Here is a 21739-nt window from a genome sequence, read left to right on the forward strand (position 1 = left end):
ATTTATTATCGAATACATGCCCATGTGTGAGCTTTTTTAAAAATGCTGCTAGTGCGTAAATACTTGTTGATCTGACGGTGCTCCTAACTTCCTGTATGGGCTAATACATGAGGCATTTCTGCCATGAAATTGTAACCAGTGGTGTCCACTCTGCCTGCTGAACTACAGAATTAAAATGAACTCATCTCTATGGGCAGCTAAGTGGTTAGCACTTCCGCCTACTAGCACTAGGGTTTGAATCCCAACCATGGCACTACCTTCCTGGAGTTTGCATGTTCTCGCTGTGTCTGCGTGGGTTTCCTTCCACACTCCAAAGACATGCTGGTAGGTTAATTGGCCCCAAAATGTGTAAGTATGTGAGTTAGGCCCCTTTCACACGGGCTTTCCGATCCGGTCCGTCTAAGTTTTTCAGGCGGACCTGATCGGATGCTCCATGCATCCCTATGGAACGGCGGATGTCAGCGGAGACATCTCCGCTGACACCCGCTGCTATCCGGTCCATGAAATCCAGACAGATGGAAACCCTATTTCCATCCGTCTGGAGGATTGGATTGGAGAAGTTAGGATGAAAACAGACAGGCGGTCCCATAGAGGAGAACGGGGCTCTGACAGCTCTGTCTCTGCAAAGTAAGCGGAGACGGAGCTGTCACCCGCCTGCACAGCGGAGATCGGCGGATCGATCCCCGCTGAGCAAAACAGAGTCTGTCGGGCGCACCGCCCGTGTGTAAGGGACCTTAGGGGCCCTGAATTGTAAGCTCTTTGAGGACAGGGACTGATGTGAAAGTACAATATATATGTAAAGCGCTGCGTAAAATGAACAGCACTATATAAGTACCTGTAATAATAATAATCCCTATGTCCCATTTAAAGTGGTTGCAAAGGCAGAAGGTTTTTTATCTTAATGCATTCTATGCATTAAGATAAAAAGTTTTCTGTGTGCAGCAGCCCACCTCAGCTCCCCTAATACTTACCTGAGCCCCCTCTAGATCCAGTGGTGTCCACGAATGCCTCAGCCGTCCGGGACTCTCCCTCCTGATTGGATGAGACACAGCAGCGGCGCTATTGGCTCCCGCTGCTGTCAAACGCAGTTAGCCAATAAGGAGAGAGAAGGGTGGGGCTGAACCGCGGCTCCGTGTCTGAATGGATACACAGAGCTGCAGCTTGGCTCGGGTTGCTTTCATAGCAAGCTGCTTGCTGTGGGGGCACTCAACAAGAGGGAGGGGCCAATAAATTCAGCCAGGGACCCAAGAAGAGGAGGATCTGTGCTGCCCTGTGAAAAACCACTGCACAGAGCAGATAAGTATGACAAGTTTGTTATTTAAATAGAAAAAAAAAATGAGATTTTACAATCACTTTAACAAGTATACATTGATTTTTTTTCTTTCCATCCCCCAAGAGCCTGGCACATACTGTGTGTCAAGAAAGAGCTCTTGAGGGATGTAGTTTTGGGATGTTTCCAAGAACTGACCTGGAGCACCCTGCCGATTCCTTCAACCGCCCTTGCAGGAATTTTGCAAGCCTGACAAAGTCACAGATCCTAATAAAAGTGAATTCATGCTACAGGAACAAATGTTACCACGTGCTCATGGAAGGGAGGTTTGCCAGTAAATTTGGGTCATGCTTATACAAATCCTTTAACAAGGGTTCACCGTCCCGCTAATGCTTTCAAAAAAGCAAATCCACCCAAAAGTCTGGCGAGGAGTCGATGACCAAGCTGTTTTTCTTAAAGTGGAACTTCACCCAGAACAACTTGATGAAAATATTGTTCTTTAGCAAGAGCATTCCACATTAATAATGATGCTACCAAAATTGGTGCGTGCTGTAATTGTCCCGTTTCTTCTTGCTGGAGGCTGCCATTTTGGTGAAGCTCAGAGCCCCTGAGAACAGTAAATCTTTAGGCTGTCGGCAGATCTGCCTCTACCAATTTGGCACAGTGCCGAAAAATAGAGAGCAGCTGAGGATGTGCAAAAGCAGGGTGAGACAGTGTGTGTTGCTAGATTTTAAACAGTATAGGCACTCATTTCTGTTTATTCCTGTTGCACTCATTTTCAGTTTTCGGTTTTAATGTTTTGCATAGCTATACTTGCAAAAGGGGCCAGCCTGAAGTGATCATCATTTTCTGACTAAAGTTCCACTTTAATTGCATTTCAGTTCAGTTGATCATGAAGGGTCATCATCATTAGTACACTGATGAGATCCGCACTCTGCCCTCTCATCCTGTCAGTAATCGCATTGCTATAGTACAGTGATGGCTAACCTTGGCACACCAGATGTTTTGGAACTACCGTACATTTCCCATGATGCTCATCTACACTGCAGAGTGCATGAGCATCATAGGAAATGTAGTTCCAAAACATCTGGGGTGCCAAGGTTCGCCATCACTGCAGTAGATACAGATTAAGGCCTTTCACACGGCGGTACGCCCGACGGACTCCGTTTTGCTCACAGGGATCGATCCGGCGATCCCCGCTAAGCAGGCGGATGACAGCTCTCCGCTTACTTTGCAGAGACTGAGCTGTCAGATTCCCGCTCTCCTCTATGGAAAATCGGATGAAAACGGACCGCCTGTCCGCTTTAATCCGATCCTCCAGACGGATGGAAAAATAGGGTTTTCATCCGTCCGGATTTTTACGGACAGGATCGGATAGCTCCACTGACATCGGCTGCTCCATAGGGCTGCATGGAACATCCAATCAGGTCCACCTAAAAGCTGATAGGCGGACCAGATTGGAAAGCCCGTGTGAAAGGGGCCAAAAGCTCATTTAGCTGTACTTCTCCTGTGGATCACAAGAGTGCAGTCCGTCCTGCAATCTTGAGACCCATTTTTAGCTGACAGTGGGCTGAATCCTGCTGTTGGCTGACGTCACAGAGCCGGTCCAGGCTCTGGCTCTTTTGTGACCATATGGTTGGGATCTGCCCAAATGCTTGAACCAACACCTGGCTCAGCCTCTCAGCGGGTCGCTGAGAGCCTGAGTCAGCCACTCCTGTCCCTCCACAGCCCAGCGCTCCATTGATTGCCATACTTCTCTTTTAACAATGCAAGATTAACAACACTGTGCAATGCACTGGAGAATGGGGTGCTCACTGCCCAAATCCATTCTAGTCCTACAGTCCTCTCACAGCTACAGCAATTTGGAGATTACAGTTTTCCTTTCTTTCAGTGGCTGAACAGAACGGAGAAGGAGAGAAGGTAAGGTATGTGCTGCTGGTGACCTAGCCTTATTAGGTAAATGTGTTGTTTTTCCCTGAATATGCAAAGCCTTAAAGTTAATGTCAACCATTACTAAATGACATTTAGATTGCAGGTAGGAAGGCTTAAAGGGTACCTGTCAGAAAAGAATCCACAATAAGTATTCAAAGTCATGAGTTCCCACGTCACTTACTGCATATTTATTCTGGGTCTGTAACTCACAAAGTAGTGAAGGAAGGGTGAGGTTGACAGCTCCAGAGCTTGAATTTTCAAAAACAAGAAAGTCACAGTTACCATATTTCCGCCATGACAGGTTGAGATGAGCTTGGAACACAAATATACAAGACTGCACTTTCTGAGCTAACATAGGCTGTGTTGTACAAGGATACAGAATATACGCTGACCTATATGAAATAAAAGTGCCTATAAAAAAAATGTATGCATCACATCTATCTGTATGCTGCTGGCTATGTCGTCTTTAGCAGCAGTTCTTAAGGCATCCCTTAACAATCGTTTCCATAGTGCACTTCATTAAATGCCTTAACTGCTCAATATTCTGTGACTGGGAGGCTGGTGCTTGTCATCTAAACAGTGGTTGGTTGTCAAGGGAGTATTTGCACCTGTTTAAGTGACGAATTAGCTAGAAGCAAGAAAACAGTACAGGGTATAAAAAAAAAAACTTTTAAAAAAACATGCAAATTATTTTTACATCCCTGGCATTTGCCCTTACCTTGAAAAAGCCAATGATCCCCACGCCATACTCCACACAGTACTTGTCCAGCAACTCTCGATTCCATGCATCCAAGTTGACATATTTCAGAATGTTTTCATACACAATTAGTGCAAATCGCCCCCTGTCTTTATCGGTGAGAGTTGGCATATCACCCTTGCCCGGGGCTATCTCGGTCCGATATTTAAAACGACTGGACTCTAATATAGCCACAATCTCCTGGCCAAGCTGGGAATAGAGGCTCTCTACAAACACAAGCACCAGTGGGTCCGTACGTGAAGAATCCACTGATCTCATAGACTTCACAGGCAGAAGACGGGAAGGGCTGATTTTAGGTTCATCGCAGTCCAGGGACTGTGCGTCACCCCCCGAAGGCTCCAGCCCCCGTTTCCAGCCATACAGGTAATAGGCTGAGATGAAAACACTAAGAAGACAAAAGGCAAAAAGAAGGAAGAGAACCAGTTGTGGGCTTAATGGCCTCCCAAACCTGCGTGGCTTCAGGGACAAGCTCATGATCCTTGCACCTTCCCAGAAGGAGCGGGCACAAGCACTCACAAACACAAGCCCAGACACCTCTGTTACGTTGCAAGTACCCTTAACCCATCCTCTTCATGTCACCATGGCATGTCCATTGAAAGTCCAGTTCCAGGATGAATCGGGTGAATTGGGTCCGCAAACTTAACCTATCGAGGGCTTCTCCGGCGAAACGAAGGGGATGATGCGCTTGAGGGAGGCTGTGGCATAAGTGGCTGAAGTGGTCGTCATGCATCATTTGGGGAATCAGGCCTGTGATGTCGTCGTATATTTCGGAATTACTTTATTAGCTGGAAAAAAATACAGAAATAAAATTTCAAATAAGCCGCATTCAACCTCTCAACAGTCCTGCAATTAACTACATGCCAAATGAGATCTAAAACACATCAACCACCAGACTCACATGAAAAGGTATTATTGCAATATTTGCCGGTTCATAATAATTTCGATTTGTAGAGAGTGGGGGAAAAGTTAGAACACTTGCCATGTGTTTACTGCTGTGTGGCCATGTGTTTACTACTGGGAAGATTCTCACTTCCTGTCCTGGTAGCCATCATTATTAGTGAATGAAGCAAGAACTCTGATCACGTGTTTATGAAGTATCTGCAGACACCCTACAACAGGAGGTACCTGAACAATGACCTTCATGGAAGAATCACCAGATATTATCTTAACGAAAGCTGTAACTCTAAGATTATTAACAAATACATTTGAAACTTCCTGGTTTCTTGCCTAGGCAAATGATGTCATACATCTCAGGAGTCTTCAGGAGGGGGGAGGAGAGGAGGAGGGGTTTTCTCAGCTAAGCACACTCCCCTGCATGCATGCTTGAGCCAAGAGCAGATGGATTCCAGGAAGAAAATGCTACATTAATTATTTACCCTTACTCAAGATAGCCACAGCCAGATATGCTAAGGAGGTGTTTTTTAAAGTGATTTCTCAATAAAGCATGGAGACAGGGATGAATAGGGGGGAGTATGCTTTGAATATTAAAATTAACCACTTGCTGACCGCCACCCGACTATATATGGCGGCGGTCAGCCCCTCCCAGGCAAAGTGACGTACCGGTAAGTCACTAGCCTGGGAGCCAATAGGGGGCGAGCGCGTGCCGCCGGACCCGATGTCCGCTGGTCACTCGCGATCGTCGGGTAGAGAGGGAGAAAGGCAGGCTGCTAGTGTAAACAAAGCCACCTGTCATTCTCCCCTGTGTAAAAGCACAGATCACTCGGTCCTGCTATGTAGGACCGTAGATCTCTGCTGTTACACAAACAGCCACATCCAATGACCGTAAGAAACACGCCTCTAGGGACACACTTAACCCCTCCCTCTCCAATAAAGTTAACCCCTTCCCTCCCAGTGTAATTTTTACAGTAACAGTGCATATGTATAGCACTGATTACTGTAGTAATGTCACTGGTACCCCCAAAAGTGTCAAAAAGGTCAGTCAAGGGTCCAATCTGTCCGCCGCAATGTCGCAGTCCCGCAAAAAAAAAAAAAAAAAAAGAAAAAACGCAGATCGCCGCCATTACTCGTTAAAAAAAAAAACAAAAATGACAGAAATCTTTCCCTTAGTAAACGCAATAACTTTCGCGCAAACCAATCAAAATACGCTTATTGTGTTTTTTTTTACCAAACATAGGTAGCAGAAAACAAATTGGCCAAAAATGTAAAAATTTTGATTTTTACATTTTTTTGGGGAGAATTTCATATAAAAAAAAATGTGAAAAATATTGTTATTTTTGCAAAATTGACGCTCTTTTTTTGTTTATAGCGCATGATCAAAAAATTGCACAGGGGATCAAATACCACCAAAAGAAAGCTCTGTTTGTGGGAAAAAAAGAACGTCAAATTCATTTGGGTACAGCATCGCACGACCGCGCAATTGTCCGTTAAAGTCACGCAGTGCCGAATCCCCCTGGTCAGGAAGGGGGTAAAATCTTCCGGGGCTTAAGTGGTTAAATAGTCTTTTTGGTGCTCAGGTGCACTGAAGATACACTTTAACACAGATATAACCTTTTTAGTACAAGAACATTCATCTATAAAATAATCTTTAATGTATAGTCCACCTTTCTGACCAGATTTCATGTTACACCCATAGTTAGGGTGTACAATACATATTATATTCCACCCCCCCCCCCCCCCCAGCCTTAAAAACTGGCCTGAACTGAATTGCGGGGTGCTTCTCCCTTTAGCATCCTGTGAATATTTTAATTTAGCAGTACAGTGCGTGGCTCCATCCACACAGCCGCATCACCCAATTGCAGTGACTTATGAATGGAAGACTACAAGTACAATCTACCACTGGAGCAGAAGGACTCATCGATCTCAATTGGGAAAAGGAATGGTCACCGTACTTGTAGTCCAGTTTGGTCCAGCCCTACAACTAAATGACTTGGGACTGGGGGGAAATATGCAAGAGCCTGTGCACTGTACCCTTGATTTACTAAACGCACTTGCAATGCCCTTCCAGCTTCAATGCAATAATGCATTAAATGAATAAATGCAAATTTTTAATTTTATTAATGTGGGTGTACTTATTAAGTTTTGCAAAAACTGGACTATGCTTTTAAGCGGATTAAATTTACATGTATAGCTAGAAAGAAAAAACTGCCATGGCTCCTCTTTAACATGCACAGCTGTATTCCCCAAGAGTGTATGCTAATAAGATCGATCAAAGTGAGCACTAGCCTTCTCTCAGGGGAACTAATCAAACTGGCTGGTGCCTTGTCCCTCGGAAAGCAGAGAATGGGGGTGGCTGCCGGTATCCATAGATAAAATGATCATTGCCCAATCAGACCAAAACCGGAATTGATATGGCGCTTTTCCACTGCATGGAACCGAACGGTTCGGCTTGCTTTTGTGCTTTTCCACTGCTGGTACCACATGGTACGGTGTAGGAACGGTTCGGTAAGGTACGGTACGGCGGCGCTTTTCCACTGCATGGAACCGAACGGTACGGTTCTCAAAAACAGTACCACCTCGATTGTGGTTCCAAGAGGTACCATACCCGGTACCATATCCCACAATCCTTTGCATGCAGTTACTACTAGCCACTGATTGGTCAGAGAATCGTTGTTATCCCACCCACATCCCACCCACTTAACTTCAGTGGAAAAGCAAACCATACCGTACCGTACCGAACCGTTCCAACACCGTACCATGCGGTACCAGCAGTGGAAAAGCAAACCGGGCCAAGCCAGGACTTGCAGTGGAAAATAGTCTTATATCCTTCTATACCTTTTATGGCGTGTTCACCTATTCAGGAGTGCCTACAGCCAATTGTTAATCTCTTTATGTAAAGATCAAGGCACAAAACATGCACCCTGGCGTCGATCAAAAGTATAGACTTGTGATGTGGAGAGGGGAAACTGAAGCTTAGCAGGCATTCCATACATCAACCGCTATTGGGTGAAACCAAAAATGATCAGCTGTAAAAAATCCTACCCCCACCTAATCAAATTTCCACCTTTTTCTGGCAGGTAAATGTATGCTGCGGTCAGAAAAGGCCTACTGACATATGAACTTTAATCTCTCCATAAATTATCAAATCAGGCAAACATACTCTATTGTCTGGGGCCCCCTTCTGCACCATATAAAACTCATCAGGCACCTGTAGAGTAACTCGGATCACCTTTACAGGAAAAATTGCCGGCACTAAAAAATGAGCAACTGCAGCCATGATGCTGGTATAAGCACTTGTTCCCTAGAACATATGGGTATGTCCCAGGGACTAATGGTCATACACATCAGATTCCATCATCCATGCTACAGTGGGCAGATGGACACATTTCCCGCGGCAGCTATTGTATCGTGACAGCGGATCTCGCCGGCTGTCAAAATACCCTAATGGCAGCTGGTTGGTGGCTGGAATGGAGGTGTTGTTCGTCCGGCAACTTTCACCTTACAGTAGGGACCAGCCCAGATTTGAACCATGTGTGGGCAGGCTGAATCTACCAGGATGATTGATCCACTTGGGTGCAACCAGCCTGCTGCATCCACTTGCGATTATCACTAGCGGCTGCTATAGCCTCTATTAATGATTACGGTCATCTCCCTGCGGGGGCAGCTCATCCACCCCCCCCCCCCCCTACTGGGAGAAGACAATTGTTTAGCAGGAGGTATTGCCTTGTCAGCACTGTCTATGTTGATAAGGGAAACACCCTATGGTTGCAGGAAAGAAATTCGGGTTCATCAATGGCCTGCCTTAGGGGTTATGTAGGGAGGTGGAGGAGCTGGGCCAGCACAAAGAGTAATTAGAAACTCCCAGAAGAGGAGAGGGCTAGGAGGTGCAAGGATGAATGAGGGGCTGTGCTAGGGAATAGACTAGTTAATTTTTCTACCAAGTTCAAAGGCACATAGCATGTGAACAAAAAAATATTATAATTTATGGAAAAAAGAAAACATTGCAAGTAAGCATTTAAAATACTTGATTTTTCTGGGCTTTCATCTGCAGTGTTTGAAACTTGGTGACGGTGTATTTAGCGCCTATTGGGTGAAGTTATAGGAGCTTTGGCTGTATATCTCCTATGGATTACAGGAGTTCCGATCGTTTTGCACTCCTGTGACCCGTTTTCAGCAGAGAGCGGGCTTAAGTCCGCTCTACCCTGACGTCACAGAAGTCAGTCCAGGCATTGTGTCATCACGACCATGTTGTTGGGATTCGCCAGGTGCCTGGACTGACACCCGGCTCAGCCTCTCAGTGAACTGCTGAGAGCCTGAGCTGGCCGCTCCCCTTCACTCCACAGCTCAGCGAGGAGGGAGCAGAGAGCTACTGACTGACAGTCAACAACTCTCTGCTCGGGGAGTTGTCAGAACTGAGCGATCAGCAGTGTTCTATCGCTCAGTTCTCAGTTTAGAAGTATCGGACCGATGCTGCATCTACCTAGGCAAGTATAATTTTCAAAAAAAAAAAAACTAAAATCCATACTTCTCTTTTAACCACTTGCCGACCAGCCGCCGTAGTTTTACTGCGGCAGGTCAGCTCTATTATGCTAAACGACGTACCTGTACGTCGCTTTCTGTAACAGATAGTGAGGGCACACGCACTGATTGGCCAGAGGTGGAGTCAATCATCGGGTTCAGAGGATGCAATATCTGCCGGCCCGGCCACCCGTGATCGCTCCCCATGGAGACAGAGCGTCGGTCTGCTGATGTTAACATGGATCATGTGTTCCTCCTTTTTGGGAACATAGGTCTCGGTGTTCATCCAGTGAGTCAATTTCCCCACAGTTAGAAAGCACCCCCCCATGGAAACATTTAACCCTTTGATCGCCCCTGGTCTTAACCTCCTTCCCTGCCAGTGTCATTAGTACAGTAACAGTGCAATTTTTAGCACTGATTACTGTATTAGTGTCAATGGTCCCCTCAAAAGTGTCAGATAGGTGTTCGATCTGTCCGCCGCAATGTCGCAGCCCGGCTAAAAATCGTTAATCGCCACCATTACTAGTAAAATAAATAAATAAAGAACATAAATCTATCCCCATTTGTAGACGCGATAACTTTTGTGCAAACCAATCAATATACACTTATTGGGATTTTTGTAGCCAAATATATGTGGCAGAATACATATTTGCCTAAATTGATGAAAAAATTTGATTTCTAAATATTTTTTTTATTGGGACTGTTTTAGACCCCGTTCACACTGGGGCGACGCTACTTCCCGGGGCGACCTGTGAAGTCGCGGCGCGCTGCTCGCACCGCGACCTCGGAGCGGCCAGCACGGACTTCATATCATTGAAGTCTATGCAGGTCGCCCCAAAGAAGCTCCGGACCCTTTTTCTAAGTCGGAGCTCCTATTAGAACGGGTCCACAGCTTCTCTATGGCAGGCGACCTACGGCGACCTGTCAGGCGACCAGGTCGCCTGACAGGTCGCCCCAGTGTGAATGGGCTCTTATGGTCGCTCTTTTTTTTTTTTTTTGTTTATAGCGCAAAAAATAAAAAAAAACACAGGAGGTGATCAAATACCCCTAAAAGAAAGCTCTATTTGTGTGAAAAAAGGACATCAATTTTATTTGGGTACAGTGTCGCACGGCCGCGCAATTGTCAGTTAAAAGTAACGCAGTGCTGTATCGCAAAAAATGGCCTGGTCATTAAGGGGGGTAAAACCCTCCAGCCCTTAAGTGGTTAATATATACCAGCTATAAAAATCCACCACTGTCAATTCACTCCCAACCTTCAGATAGGGGTTGTTTGACATTTAAACTCCCCGGATTTCTCTGCAAATGGCCAGAACGGGCAAACACTGATGGCTCTGGGCACCGCGAGAGACATTTGCTTTTAGCATGCCGATATTCCTTAAGCGTGTTGATACCCTTGAGATATTCGAATGTTTCCATTTTAATCACCATTGCCGTTATCTGCAAACACCCTTTCAATATCAGCGGAGGTGAGAACATCCTACACAATGCAGCTCTGCTGGAGTTACTAAGCTCTCATTACTGAAGCTTAATTTGCATTCTCAACTCCCAAAACATTTTTCCTCCCGTCTGCCTCCCAGTGCTCCACATGAATCAAACCTGCCCAGTGACAAGCAGATAGAATGCTGCTATCTAGGTCACACTCCCTCTGGGGAGAAGCCAGCTCCTTGCTATGCCTCAACACCTTGACAGGTGCTCCTCAGTGATCTAATCTTTCCCTACCAAGTGGTCAGGCTGACTCCGACTTTCCCCAAAGCTCTTCTAACAGACTACCTTTTCTTCTTCCCAGATCGGCAGGATCCGACACGACTAATGCGCTTTTCCAAGGGCACCCTAATGCTGCCCTGCAGCTTTCAGCTACTCTACTTACAGCATTAGCATTCTGCAAACACGGCTCTCAAACTGCACCCTAATCCAATCCTACTGTGCTGAGCTACCCTAGAAGAATCCCACACATATCCCTGCCAGTGCTCTGCCATGGGTCCATACGTGGGGGGAGGCGGTGCGCAGCAACAGCTTTGACAGTTAAAGGAACAGGAAAAATGCATTTCACAGAACTATAGACATCTGAGAGATCGGCGCCGATCAACAGTGATATCAACCCCTACAGAGTGGACTTCTGTCTAGCACAATATAAAACAATGATTCATTAAAGCAAACCTGTCCCCTGGCAAAATAAGTTCTAGTGACCTAAATGTCCTTAACCACTTGCCGACCAGCCGCTGCAGCTATACAGATATATATAGGTTGGCAGGTGCCATAGGTTGGCAGCAAAATTATGCCGGATCTGGGCGACAGGCTGGATGCTGAGATCCAGTGGTCACCCCAGTCGGCCTACGAGCGCGTGCAGGCCCTAGCTCCGCGCTGGGTTGGCCGCGACATAGTCCCACTGGACGGGGACTGACCCGCGGGTTAAACGTCCTGCCGAGTCGCATACAACCGGTCGGCGACCGAGTCGCAGCGCCTCTTTTGGCCAACATCCCCCCCCAATGTGCGGCGAGGGGTTTTGTCTGGAGTGGTGCCCGCTCTGTTCCGGTATGGTAAATGTAAATGTAAATGAGTAAATGTTTCCCCCCCTCTCCCTCATGGCTGACTCTGGGGTGGACGTGGGCCCCTCCCTGGGATTGCTGGGACGTGTGTCGTTCTCGGCGGTGGTCCTCCGGCGCATGCTATGGTTGAAGTGCTGGTCGGCAGATCAGGCTTCCACAAAAGCCTTGACTGATCTCCCTTTTCAGGGGGATCACCTGTTTGGTGCTACCTTGGATGAGATTATCAAAGGTCTCACTGGGGGCAAAAGCACCTTTCTCCCGCAGGCTGCCAAGGGTAAGGAACCTCGTCGCAGACAGGGACCTTCCTTTTCAGCCCACAAGCGGGGCGAGTGACAAGGCGAAGCCCTCCAAGGCCCCCCCGGGAGTTTCAAGAGGCCCTGGTCTGGCAAGCAAGAATCCAGTCCTTCCAGTCCTGAGGATAAGTCCGCTTCGGCCTGAAGGCCGCGAATCACCATACCTGAACGGCGGTGCTCAGAAGCGCTCCTGGGGACTCGCCAGTGGAGAAGCCGATGCACGGGGCCAGCGGGCACGATTGCCGCCGGGCACCCGCGATCGCTCCCCGTGAGGAGAGAACGACGATCTGCTGTTATAAACACAGCAGACCGTTGTTCTCTCTGGAATACAGAGCTCCTGTGTTCCTCCTATTTAGGAACACACGGCTCTGTGTTAATTTCACAAGCCCCCCCCCTTACAGTTAGAAAACACCCCCTATGCACACATTTACCCCCTTGATCGCCCCTGGGTTAACCCCTTCCCTGCCAGTGTCATTATTACAGTAACAGTGCATATTTTTTGGCACTGATTACTGAAGTAATGTCACTGGTCCCCCCAAAAGTGTCAAAAACATCAGTAAGGGGGTACAATCGGTCCACCGCAATGTCGCAGTCCTGCTATAAATTGCTGATCGCCGCCATTACCAGTAAAAAAAAAAAATACATAAATAAAAAAAATAAATCTCTTTCTCCTAGTTTGTGGGCACGATAACTTTTGCGCACACCAATCAAAAATATGCTTATTGCGAATTTGTTTTCTCCTTCACTGATGTGCGCTAATGAGGCTGCACTAATGGGCAATGATGAGGCAAAACGGATGGGCACAGATGAGGAGACAAGGATTAGAAGCTATGATGGGCACTGTTGGGACTGCACTGATAATCAAGACACTGATAATCAATGTACATTTCCCTTTTACACAAGCTGGTTATCAGCTGTCAGCCATCATACACATACAGAAATAGAAGGGAAAATGTAAATTATTTAAAACAGTGCGTGTTTAGTATCACTTGAAAGACCCATTAACCACCTGCCTAAAGGGCACTTTTACCCCCTTCCTGCCCAGGCCAATTTTCAGCTTCCAGCGCTGTCACACTTTGAATGACAATTGCATGGTCATGCAACAATGTACCAATATGCCATTTTTATAACTTTGTTCATAAAAAAGAGCCTTCTTTTGGTGATATTTAATCACCCCAGGGTTTTTTATTTTTTGCTAAATAAATGAAAAAAAAAAAAAGACCACAAATTTTGAAGAAAAGAAAAAAAAAAAAAAAAAAAAACTTTCAAACTTTGCTATAAAATTTAGCAAACAGGTAATTTTTCTCCTTCACTGATGTGCACTGATGAGGTTGCACTGATAGGCTGCACTGATGGGATGCACTGATCAGCTGTGTCCAAAGAGCCACTGATTTGCTCTTTACCTCAATCTGTGATCAGTGGTTTTCAGAGGACACAGCAATTACAGAGCACTCTGCAGCAGGCGCGATCACTAGAGGACATCATAGGACGCCCTCCCATAACTGGCCGACCTCGCTGTAGCCATCATTCGGCTATAGAGCAGTTGGCCAGTGGTTAAATTAAATCCAAGGCCGCAGCACACTTTTTTTTAATAAGTAAAATAAAATCAGCACTGTATTCAGGTAAGCATGTCAAAATGTACCTATTATGTGAATTGCTATTACAGTGCTGATTATAAAATATAAAAATGTGTACCATGCAATCCGGTTGCCGTGCGTTTCCAAAAGTAGTGCATGCACTACTTTTGGTGTTGTGCAATTTCAGCTCATTCAAAAGGAATAGGCTGAAATCGCATTGCACAATGATGCATGTGAATCGTACAGGAACATGCAGTGCGAATCACGTGCAGTTCCTAGTATGAATGGGCCCTCACTTTAAATTAAATTGTGATGCTTTACTTCCAGTCTATCAGCCTTTAGCTTCTCTGGGTTCAGATGCTGATCTTTCTCTGCAAAAATCCCTCACCCCACTTTCTTCTCCAGCCCAGGACTACATGTCCCATTGCTCCTCAAACATTCACAAGTTCTCAGGCACTTACTGACATGTATGGAGGGTGTACTGAGCTGTATTTGTGCTGCACTGTTTATACTGACATGCATGTATGCTGCACTGTGTATACTGACATGTATGGAAGGTGTACTGAGCTGTATTCGTGCTGCATTGTGTATAATGACATGCATGAATGGTGTACTGTGCTGTATTTGTGCTGCACTGTGTATACCGACATGCATGAATGGTGTACTGAGCTGTATGTGTGCTGCACTGTGTATACTGACATGCATGAATGGTGTACGGAGCTGTATTTGTGCTGCACTGTGTATACTGACATGCATGAATGGTGTACGGAGCTGTATTTGTGCTGCACTGTGTATACTGACATGCATGAATGGTGTACTGAGCTGTATGTGTGCTGCACTGTGTATACTGACATGCATGAATGGTGTACTGAGCTGTATTTGTGCTGCACTGTGTATACTGACATGCATGAATGGTGTACGGAGCTGCAGGTAAGCTGCACTGTGTATACTGACATGTATGGAAGGTGTACTGAGCTGTATTCGTGCTGCACTGTGTATAATGACATGCATGAATGGTGTACTGTGCTGTATTTGTGCTGCACTGTGTATACTGACATGCATGAATGGTGTACTGAGCTGTATGTGTGCTGCACTGTGTATACTGACATGCATGAATGGTGTACGGAGCTGCAGGTAAGCTGCACTGTGTATACTGACATGTATGGAAGGTGTACTGAGCTGTATTCGTGCTGCACTGTGTATACTGACATGCATGAATGGTGTACTGAGCTGCATGTATGCTGCACTGTGCATACTGACATGTAAACAAATAATGCAATCGGCAGATTGCATTATTTGCAGAGAGATGCAGGCCAATTAATCGATAATGAAAATTGTTGACAACTATTTTTATTAATAGGTTGATTCGTTGTTTAAGCCCTAGTTTTCGGACTGCACAAGGTTCTTCAAGGCATTTGTGGTCAAATATGCCTTAATGAAGGAGCCCTGCGTGGTTTTGAAATTTACATCTCTTTGATTTGTTCAAGTTGTGCTATTCGAAAAGGAGTTCATATCATTCTATCCCGCTTACATTTTTGCTGCCATCGCAGGTCCCTTTGCATCCGATTTCAAATTTCAGCTGCTATGCAGACCACAATCAGATCAATTATCTGCTGTATATAAAATTACTGTTTTTGTTCTTCTTTTCCTTTTTTGTGACCATTCTAAAATATAACAGGAATGTGTTGATCATGGACTGGCACTATGCATTTATAATATTAATAGGCGATTGTCAGGGACTTTAAAGAATCCTTCATACTCTGCAGCAGACAGGAGAGGTGACTCTGGTAATTAGCCTCTGGGGGCTGCTTTTCCCTGGGCAACACGGAGATGCCGAGAAACACTCTCATAAAACAATTTACACATGAGACAGAAGCAGGTCATGGTACAACGCTCTGCTCATATAGCAAGCATGACTGCAAATACACCTGTGCTACAGGAATAAATATTTCATATCCAAGTCATCAATCCTGTACTACCCGAAAGAAAAAGGCATAAAATAGTCTCAGAGGGCCTGTTCTTACCAAGCCGATGCAGTAATGCATGTAGTACCATGATGCCTGGCAAAGAATGTTGCGTTACGCATGTTGGTGCAATGCGGTGTAATTCATTCCAAATGGCACCCCAGCGCACCTGCCCACAGATGTGCATTGCAGCACAAGAACTTACTAATGTGCACTGTGCTGCCCAAAAATAATGCATGCACGCTTTTCAGTAGCGCACTGCAAATGAATGCGTTCTGTTGCAATGAGCATCCGTTGCAAAGTGCATTAGGTCACTGTTCAGAATGAAGGGCACCACACTGCGCTAATGCAATTAACTTTCATTGGTGTGAACAGGCACTCTCCTGGACAACAAGAGACATGGCGAGACTTCATACAACAGCTGGCATTTAAAGAGAACGAAGAATGTTTTTTTTCATATACCACGTATTCTCTTTCTATATTAGGAGATACATTTTTAAAAAATTGCAAACTAATACATTATCCAGCCAGCTGGTGTCGCTGTAGGCTCCTGTTCAGGTTTTCAAGGTTTCCTTTAACTGCTGTGCTGAATAATGCCTGTTCGCGGAGCTCAATAGCTCAAGCTTGAATTTCCAAATGCAACTAAATAAGTCAGAGGAAATTACTTGTCCTCCTGCATGGACGTCTTCAGAGGTCCTCTGAAGACGTCAACACACTGACGAAACGCATGTCGTGACGTCACGGGAGCGAGTGGAACGCATTGTGGGATTACTGCCCTCTACTCAAGCTCCGTACGTGAACGGTCACAGGAATGGTCTGCTACTCTGATTTACTGCTTTGACTTGCATTTTAACCTATAGATGGGTAATAAAAGGAATTTTTAAAACGTATAACACTATCTGGAGTCTCTCTTCACTTTGGCCTCTACCTGGCGTGGGAAGCGAGGAAGGTGGGGCCTGTCAGAGTCCAAGAACGGAGTGACCACACAGCAATTTGGTACCTGCCCTGGTCTTGGCGACCAACTAAGCACTACTGGTCTTAATGGAAAGACCAACGACATCTGGTGAGTGATCCATCCATAATTACAGTGGAGAGTGATCAGTGTTATCTAGATATCACACGGCTGATTGGGAAATTTGCACTGAGCACCTGCACTTTATCTGTACTGGATTATTGTTTGCACAAGGAACTCATTTTGAACTGTGATCACCATAGTCACCTATATACAATTTATACTTTTTCTGTGGACTTTTTTAGAGCACTTATGATGCACATGTACCTTACATGATCTACTATATGCACCTTATATGAATTGTTCATGCGCAGATATGTTGCCTCAGCTTGAAGGGGTTGTACCCGCGGTTGGCTTTCTTGGGATAACAACCGATGCAGCTAAGAAGCTGCTCGGCTGTTATCCCAAGCAGCCTGAGGGGACGTTCCCTCCCTCCCGCCGCATTCCGCGGGCTCACTCCGTCCCACCGGGAGGCCTGAGCGACCAGCAGGCACTTCCGCCGACTGGCCAGAGACCCTCACGAAGTCGGAATCGGCTTTGATCGGATCTCGGATCTAGTAACCCGGAAGGGATGTCATGACACCACTTCCGGTTTACAGAAGACTTAAAGGCGACAAATTAAAAAAACTACAGCATTCAAAATAGCCAAACTTGGCGTTTTGAGTGCTTTTAAGTGCAAAGAAGGGATTTGGGGTCTTAAAACCCCAGATCTCTCCATAAAGAGTACCTGTCACTGCCTATTACTGTCACAAGGGATGTTTACATTTCTTCTGACAGAAGTAAAAAATATCAGAATTTTTTTTTCAAAGGGACAGCGTAAAAATAAAAAATAGGAAAAAAATAAAATAAATTTAGAGCACCCCGTCCCACAGAAGCGAACACATACATAAGTCGCAACCGCAAATGTAAACAGCGTTCAAACCACATCTGAGGTATCGCCGCGATCATTAGAGCAAAAATTATTGCACAAGACCCCCTCTGTAACTCTAAACTGGTAACCTATATCAATTTTGAAAGCATCGCCTATGGAGATTTTTAAGTACCGTAGTTTGTCGCCATTCCACGAGTGTGCGCAGTTTTAAAGCATGACATGTTAGGCATCTGTTTACTCAGCGTAACATCATCTTTCATATGCTACAAAAAATTGAGCTAACTTTAGGGTTTTGGTTTTTTTTATTTTTAAAATTCATGAAAGTGTATTTTAAAAAAAAAAAAAAAAAATTGCGTTTGAAAGACCGCTGCCAAATACTGTGTGACCTAAAATATTGCAACAATCTGCATTTTATTCTCTAGGGTCTCTGCTTAAAAAATATATATATTTGTACATTTGTATTATTATGCTGTACTTTTACTTACATTTTTCAATAAAATCTTTATGGAATATATATATAATATGTTATAATACTTGGGGGTTCTAAGTAATTTTCTAGCAAAAAATACAGATTTTAACTTGTAGGCAACGAATGTCAGAAAAAGGCTTAGGCTCCAAGGGCTTAAACCCAATATAGGGGCCGCGGTCTAAAGTTTTCCACAATCCTTGTGTGTTTATTTTATTATTTAGGTATATTCTTATGGTATGATGGGCGTTAATGGGGTGTACAATCCCATGAAAATGCATTTCTGCCCTTTGCCAAGAGCGCCTTCATAAGGAATTTCGAGCTCCCAACTCTGTTGGAAGGCACCGTGACATCATCTTTGTATCATAGGGCAGAACACGCGTTTATTCTGGTTTCTCTGGCACTTGCTTCATTTACAAATGGCTTTTAGGGGCCGTTCCCACGACATGTGGTGGGACTGTGTTTGGTAGCAACTCCAGCCTAATCCCACCGCAAGCCAAGGAGAAACGTTTGGTCTCCCAGCAGGCCAATTCACACCACAGTCAGTGTTGTGGTTTGGAATAAAGTATGCCATGCAGTACTCTTTTTCAGTATAATGCGACGCAATCTACCGAACCACGTGGCCAATGATGCTTAAAGATTGGCGCATTGGAACTACTGTCATCCTATCGCACACCAGTGGTTGTGTTCTACTGCAATCCCTAATGTGAATGGGCCCCTAAATCATGTTTTGAGTGTCAGGGACTTGCAAAAATACAGGCCTTCCGTTTGGCATGATAGGTCTACTTTAAAATTAAAGTTGAAACCTTTAACAAATATGTTCCGGTATGAAAAGTCTCCACTTTTTCTTTTGGTTTCACACTTTACTGTGAAAACTATCCCCTAGTCATCACTTTGCAAGATTCATGTAAAGTAATATTTGCCAGACAGATTAACAATACAGACCATTGTGCACTTTCTCGCAATTTATATGTCTGCCTGGTATGAGTCTATGAGAGGCAAGAAACTATGTCATTAACCCCTTAATAGTTGAAAATCTAGTTTAAAAAAAAAAAAAAAGGGCAAACTATTAGGGTTCTACGTTTTTTTTTTTACACTTACATTTTTATTGATTAATAATCAATACATACATAAAGAAGAAAAAAACCAACAAAACTCGCAATGCTCAAATAATTCATATACAACAAAAAAAAAAAAACACAGACGACAAAAAAAAAAAAAAAAAAAATGACACCCTAAACTGCCAGGTATATTCCATCCCCTTGTAAGCTCTTATATGCATCTAACGACCTAAAGTGTATCCATGGTTCCCATAGCTTTTTAAACCCTCTTGTATTCTCCCTAGCTACCGCAACTAATTCCTCTAAGTCATAAATTGAATTCACCGCTCCCACCCATTCCTTCAAAATAGGTATTCTAGTCGACTTCCAATATTTAGGAATAATAGATTTCGCAGCATTCAACATATGCCTTACCAACGACTTTTTATTCTCACTAAGTGGCCGACCTGTTATATTCAAAAGGCAACATTCAGGGGTAAGATCGACCAGAATATTAATTATTAATTGGATCTGCCTCGACACCTCTTTCCAAAATTTTTGTATGTTAATACAGCTCCACCATATATGTACCATTGTGCCCCGATCCTCGCCACATCTCCAACACAAATCTGATATTTCCGGAAACCACGCATGTAGCTTAACAGGTGTATAATACCACATTGTCAAAATTGTATATGCCGTCTCTTGTATATTTGAACTTATCGAGCATTGGTGTGCCATGGTACAAGCATTAGACCACTGAGTGTCAGAGAATGAGGTTTGTAATGCTAATTCCCACTCCACCTTATATTTAGAGCCTAGATCCAAAACCTGCGTTTGTATCCGATCGTACATTTTGGATGTTAATTTCTCGACCGACATAGCTATGAAGTCTAAAATATTGCCAGTATGTAAACTGGTTCTACGTTTTATCATGCGGGTAGTCGTCAATTCAGGGGAAGTAGGCATCAGTGCCTTTAGTAATGTCCCTGAACAGCAGAATGGCGCAGTGCCTTCCAGTGTGCCACAGTAAAATGCTACATGGCTGCATTTTACTGCAGTTTCTTGCACTGCACCTCCTGGGTATCCTGAAGTGTGAGCGGGGCACACAGAAAACATGTACCCTCGTAATGGCTTGCGTTGATCCAGTGCAAAAAAAAAAACACCACACGATGTGTGAACGAGCCCTTACTGTGGTCACTGCCATACCTAAAAGTGATAGTGCTCTACAGCTTGCCTCACATCAGTGCAGCTCTATGGGGTGGATTTACTAAAGGCAAATAGTTTGTGCACTTTCCAATTGCAGTTGCTCCAGAGCTTAGTAAATGAGCAGAAGCTCTGTTGACTTCCATCATCCAATCACATGCATGCAAAAATGCATTTTTTTTTCAATTTTCCTTGCACATGATTAAAGTGGTTGTGAACCATAGGTAAGCCTATAATAAGGCTTACCTAAAGGTGCTGTAAATATCTCCTAAACTTGCACCGTTTAGGAGATATTTACTTTGCATGCAGCCAATGACGTCATCAGCGTATGTGCTCTGAAGAAATGGCACGGGCCCTGCGTCGTTACCGGCGGCTCCCATGCGCATGCGCGGGAGCGACGTCACGTGGCTCCGGCCAGTAATACAGCCGGAATCCGCAGACCAGGAAGGAAGACGGGCGAAGATGGATGTGGCTAGCAGCGGGGACAACACGGGCTTCATTGCAGGTAAGTCTCACATAATGTGCTAGTATGTGATGCATACTAGCACATTATGCATTTACTTTGCAGGAAAAAAAAATATGAAGAGATAATTTCCTCTTTAACCACTTAAGCCCTGGAAGATTTTACCCCCTTCCTGATCAGGGGGTATTTTGCGATTCGGCACTGCGTGACTTTAACGGACAATTGCGCGGTCGTGCCACGCTGTACCCAAATGAAATTGACGTCCTTTTTTCCCCACAAACAGAGCTTTCTTTTGGTGGCATTTGATCACCTGTGCGATTTTTTGATCATGCGCTATAAACAAAAAAATAGCGACAATTTTGCAAAAATAATATTTTTCACATTTTTTTTATATGAAATTCCCCAAAAAAAAAAATTTTAAAAAACTGAATTTAACATTTTAGGCCAATTTGTTTTCTGCTACATATGTTTGGTAAAAAAACAAAAAAAAAAAATTGCAAAAATCGTATTTTGATTGGTTTGCGCAAAAGTTATTGCGTTTTCTAACTAAGGGAAAGATTTATGTCATTTTTTTTTTTTTAATGGGTAATGGCGGCGATCTGCGATTTTTTTTGCGGGACTGCGACATTGCGGCGGACAGAGTGGACCCTTGACTGCAATTTTTGACACTTTTGGGGGTACCAGTGACATTACTACAGTAATCAGTGCTATACATATGCACTGTTACTGTAAAAATGAAACTGGCAGGGAAGGGGTTAACTTTATTGGAGAAGGAGGGGTTAAGTGTGTCCCTAGGGGCATGCTTCTAACTGTGCAGGGATGTGGCTTTTCATGTAACAGCAGAGATCTACAATCCTACATAGCAGGACCGTATGATCTCTGCTGTTACACAAGGGAGAGTGACAGGCGGCTTTGTTTACATTAGCC

General features: G+C 44.6%; 1 protein-coding gene across 1 annotated transcript in view; it reads right to left on the bottom strand.

The window, feature by feature from the left end:
* Positions 1-21739, bottom strand: part of NDST1 (N-deacetylase and N-sulfotransferase 1) — a 233821-nt gene that overhangs the window by 132155 nt on the left and 79927 nt on the right. The window contains exon 2 of the mRNA XM_082256097.1: positions 3921-4744. Within this exon, the coding sequence (XP_082112223.1) occupies positions 3921-4433 (513 nt within the window). The 5' untranslated portion in view covers positions 4434-4744. The remainder of the gene's footprint in view (positions 1-3920; positions 4745-21739) is intronic.

Source organism: Pelophylax lessonae (genome assembly GCF_965119305.1).
Source record: "Pelophylax lessonae genome assembly, chromosome: 4".
Taxonomy (NCBI): domain Eukaryota; kingdom Metazoa; phylum Chordata; class Amphibia; order Anura; family Ranidae; genus Pelophylax; species Pelophylax lessonae.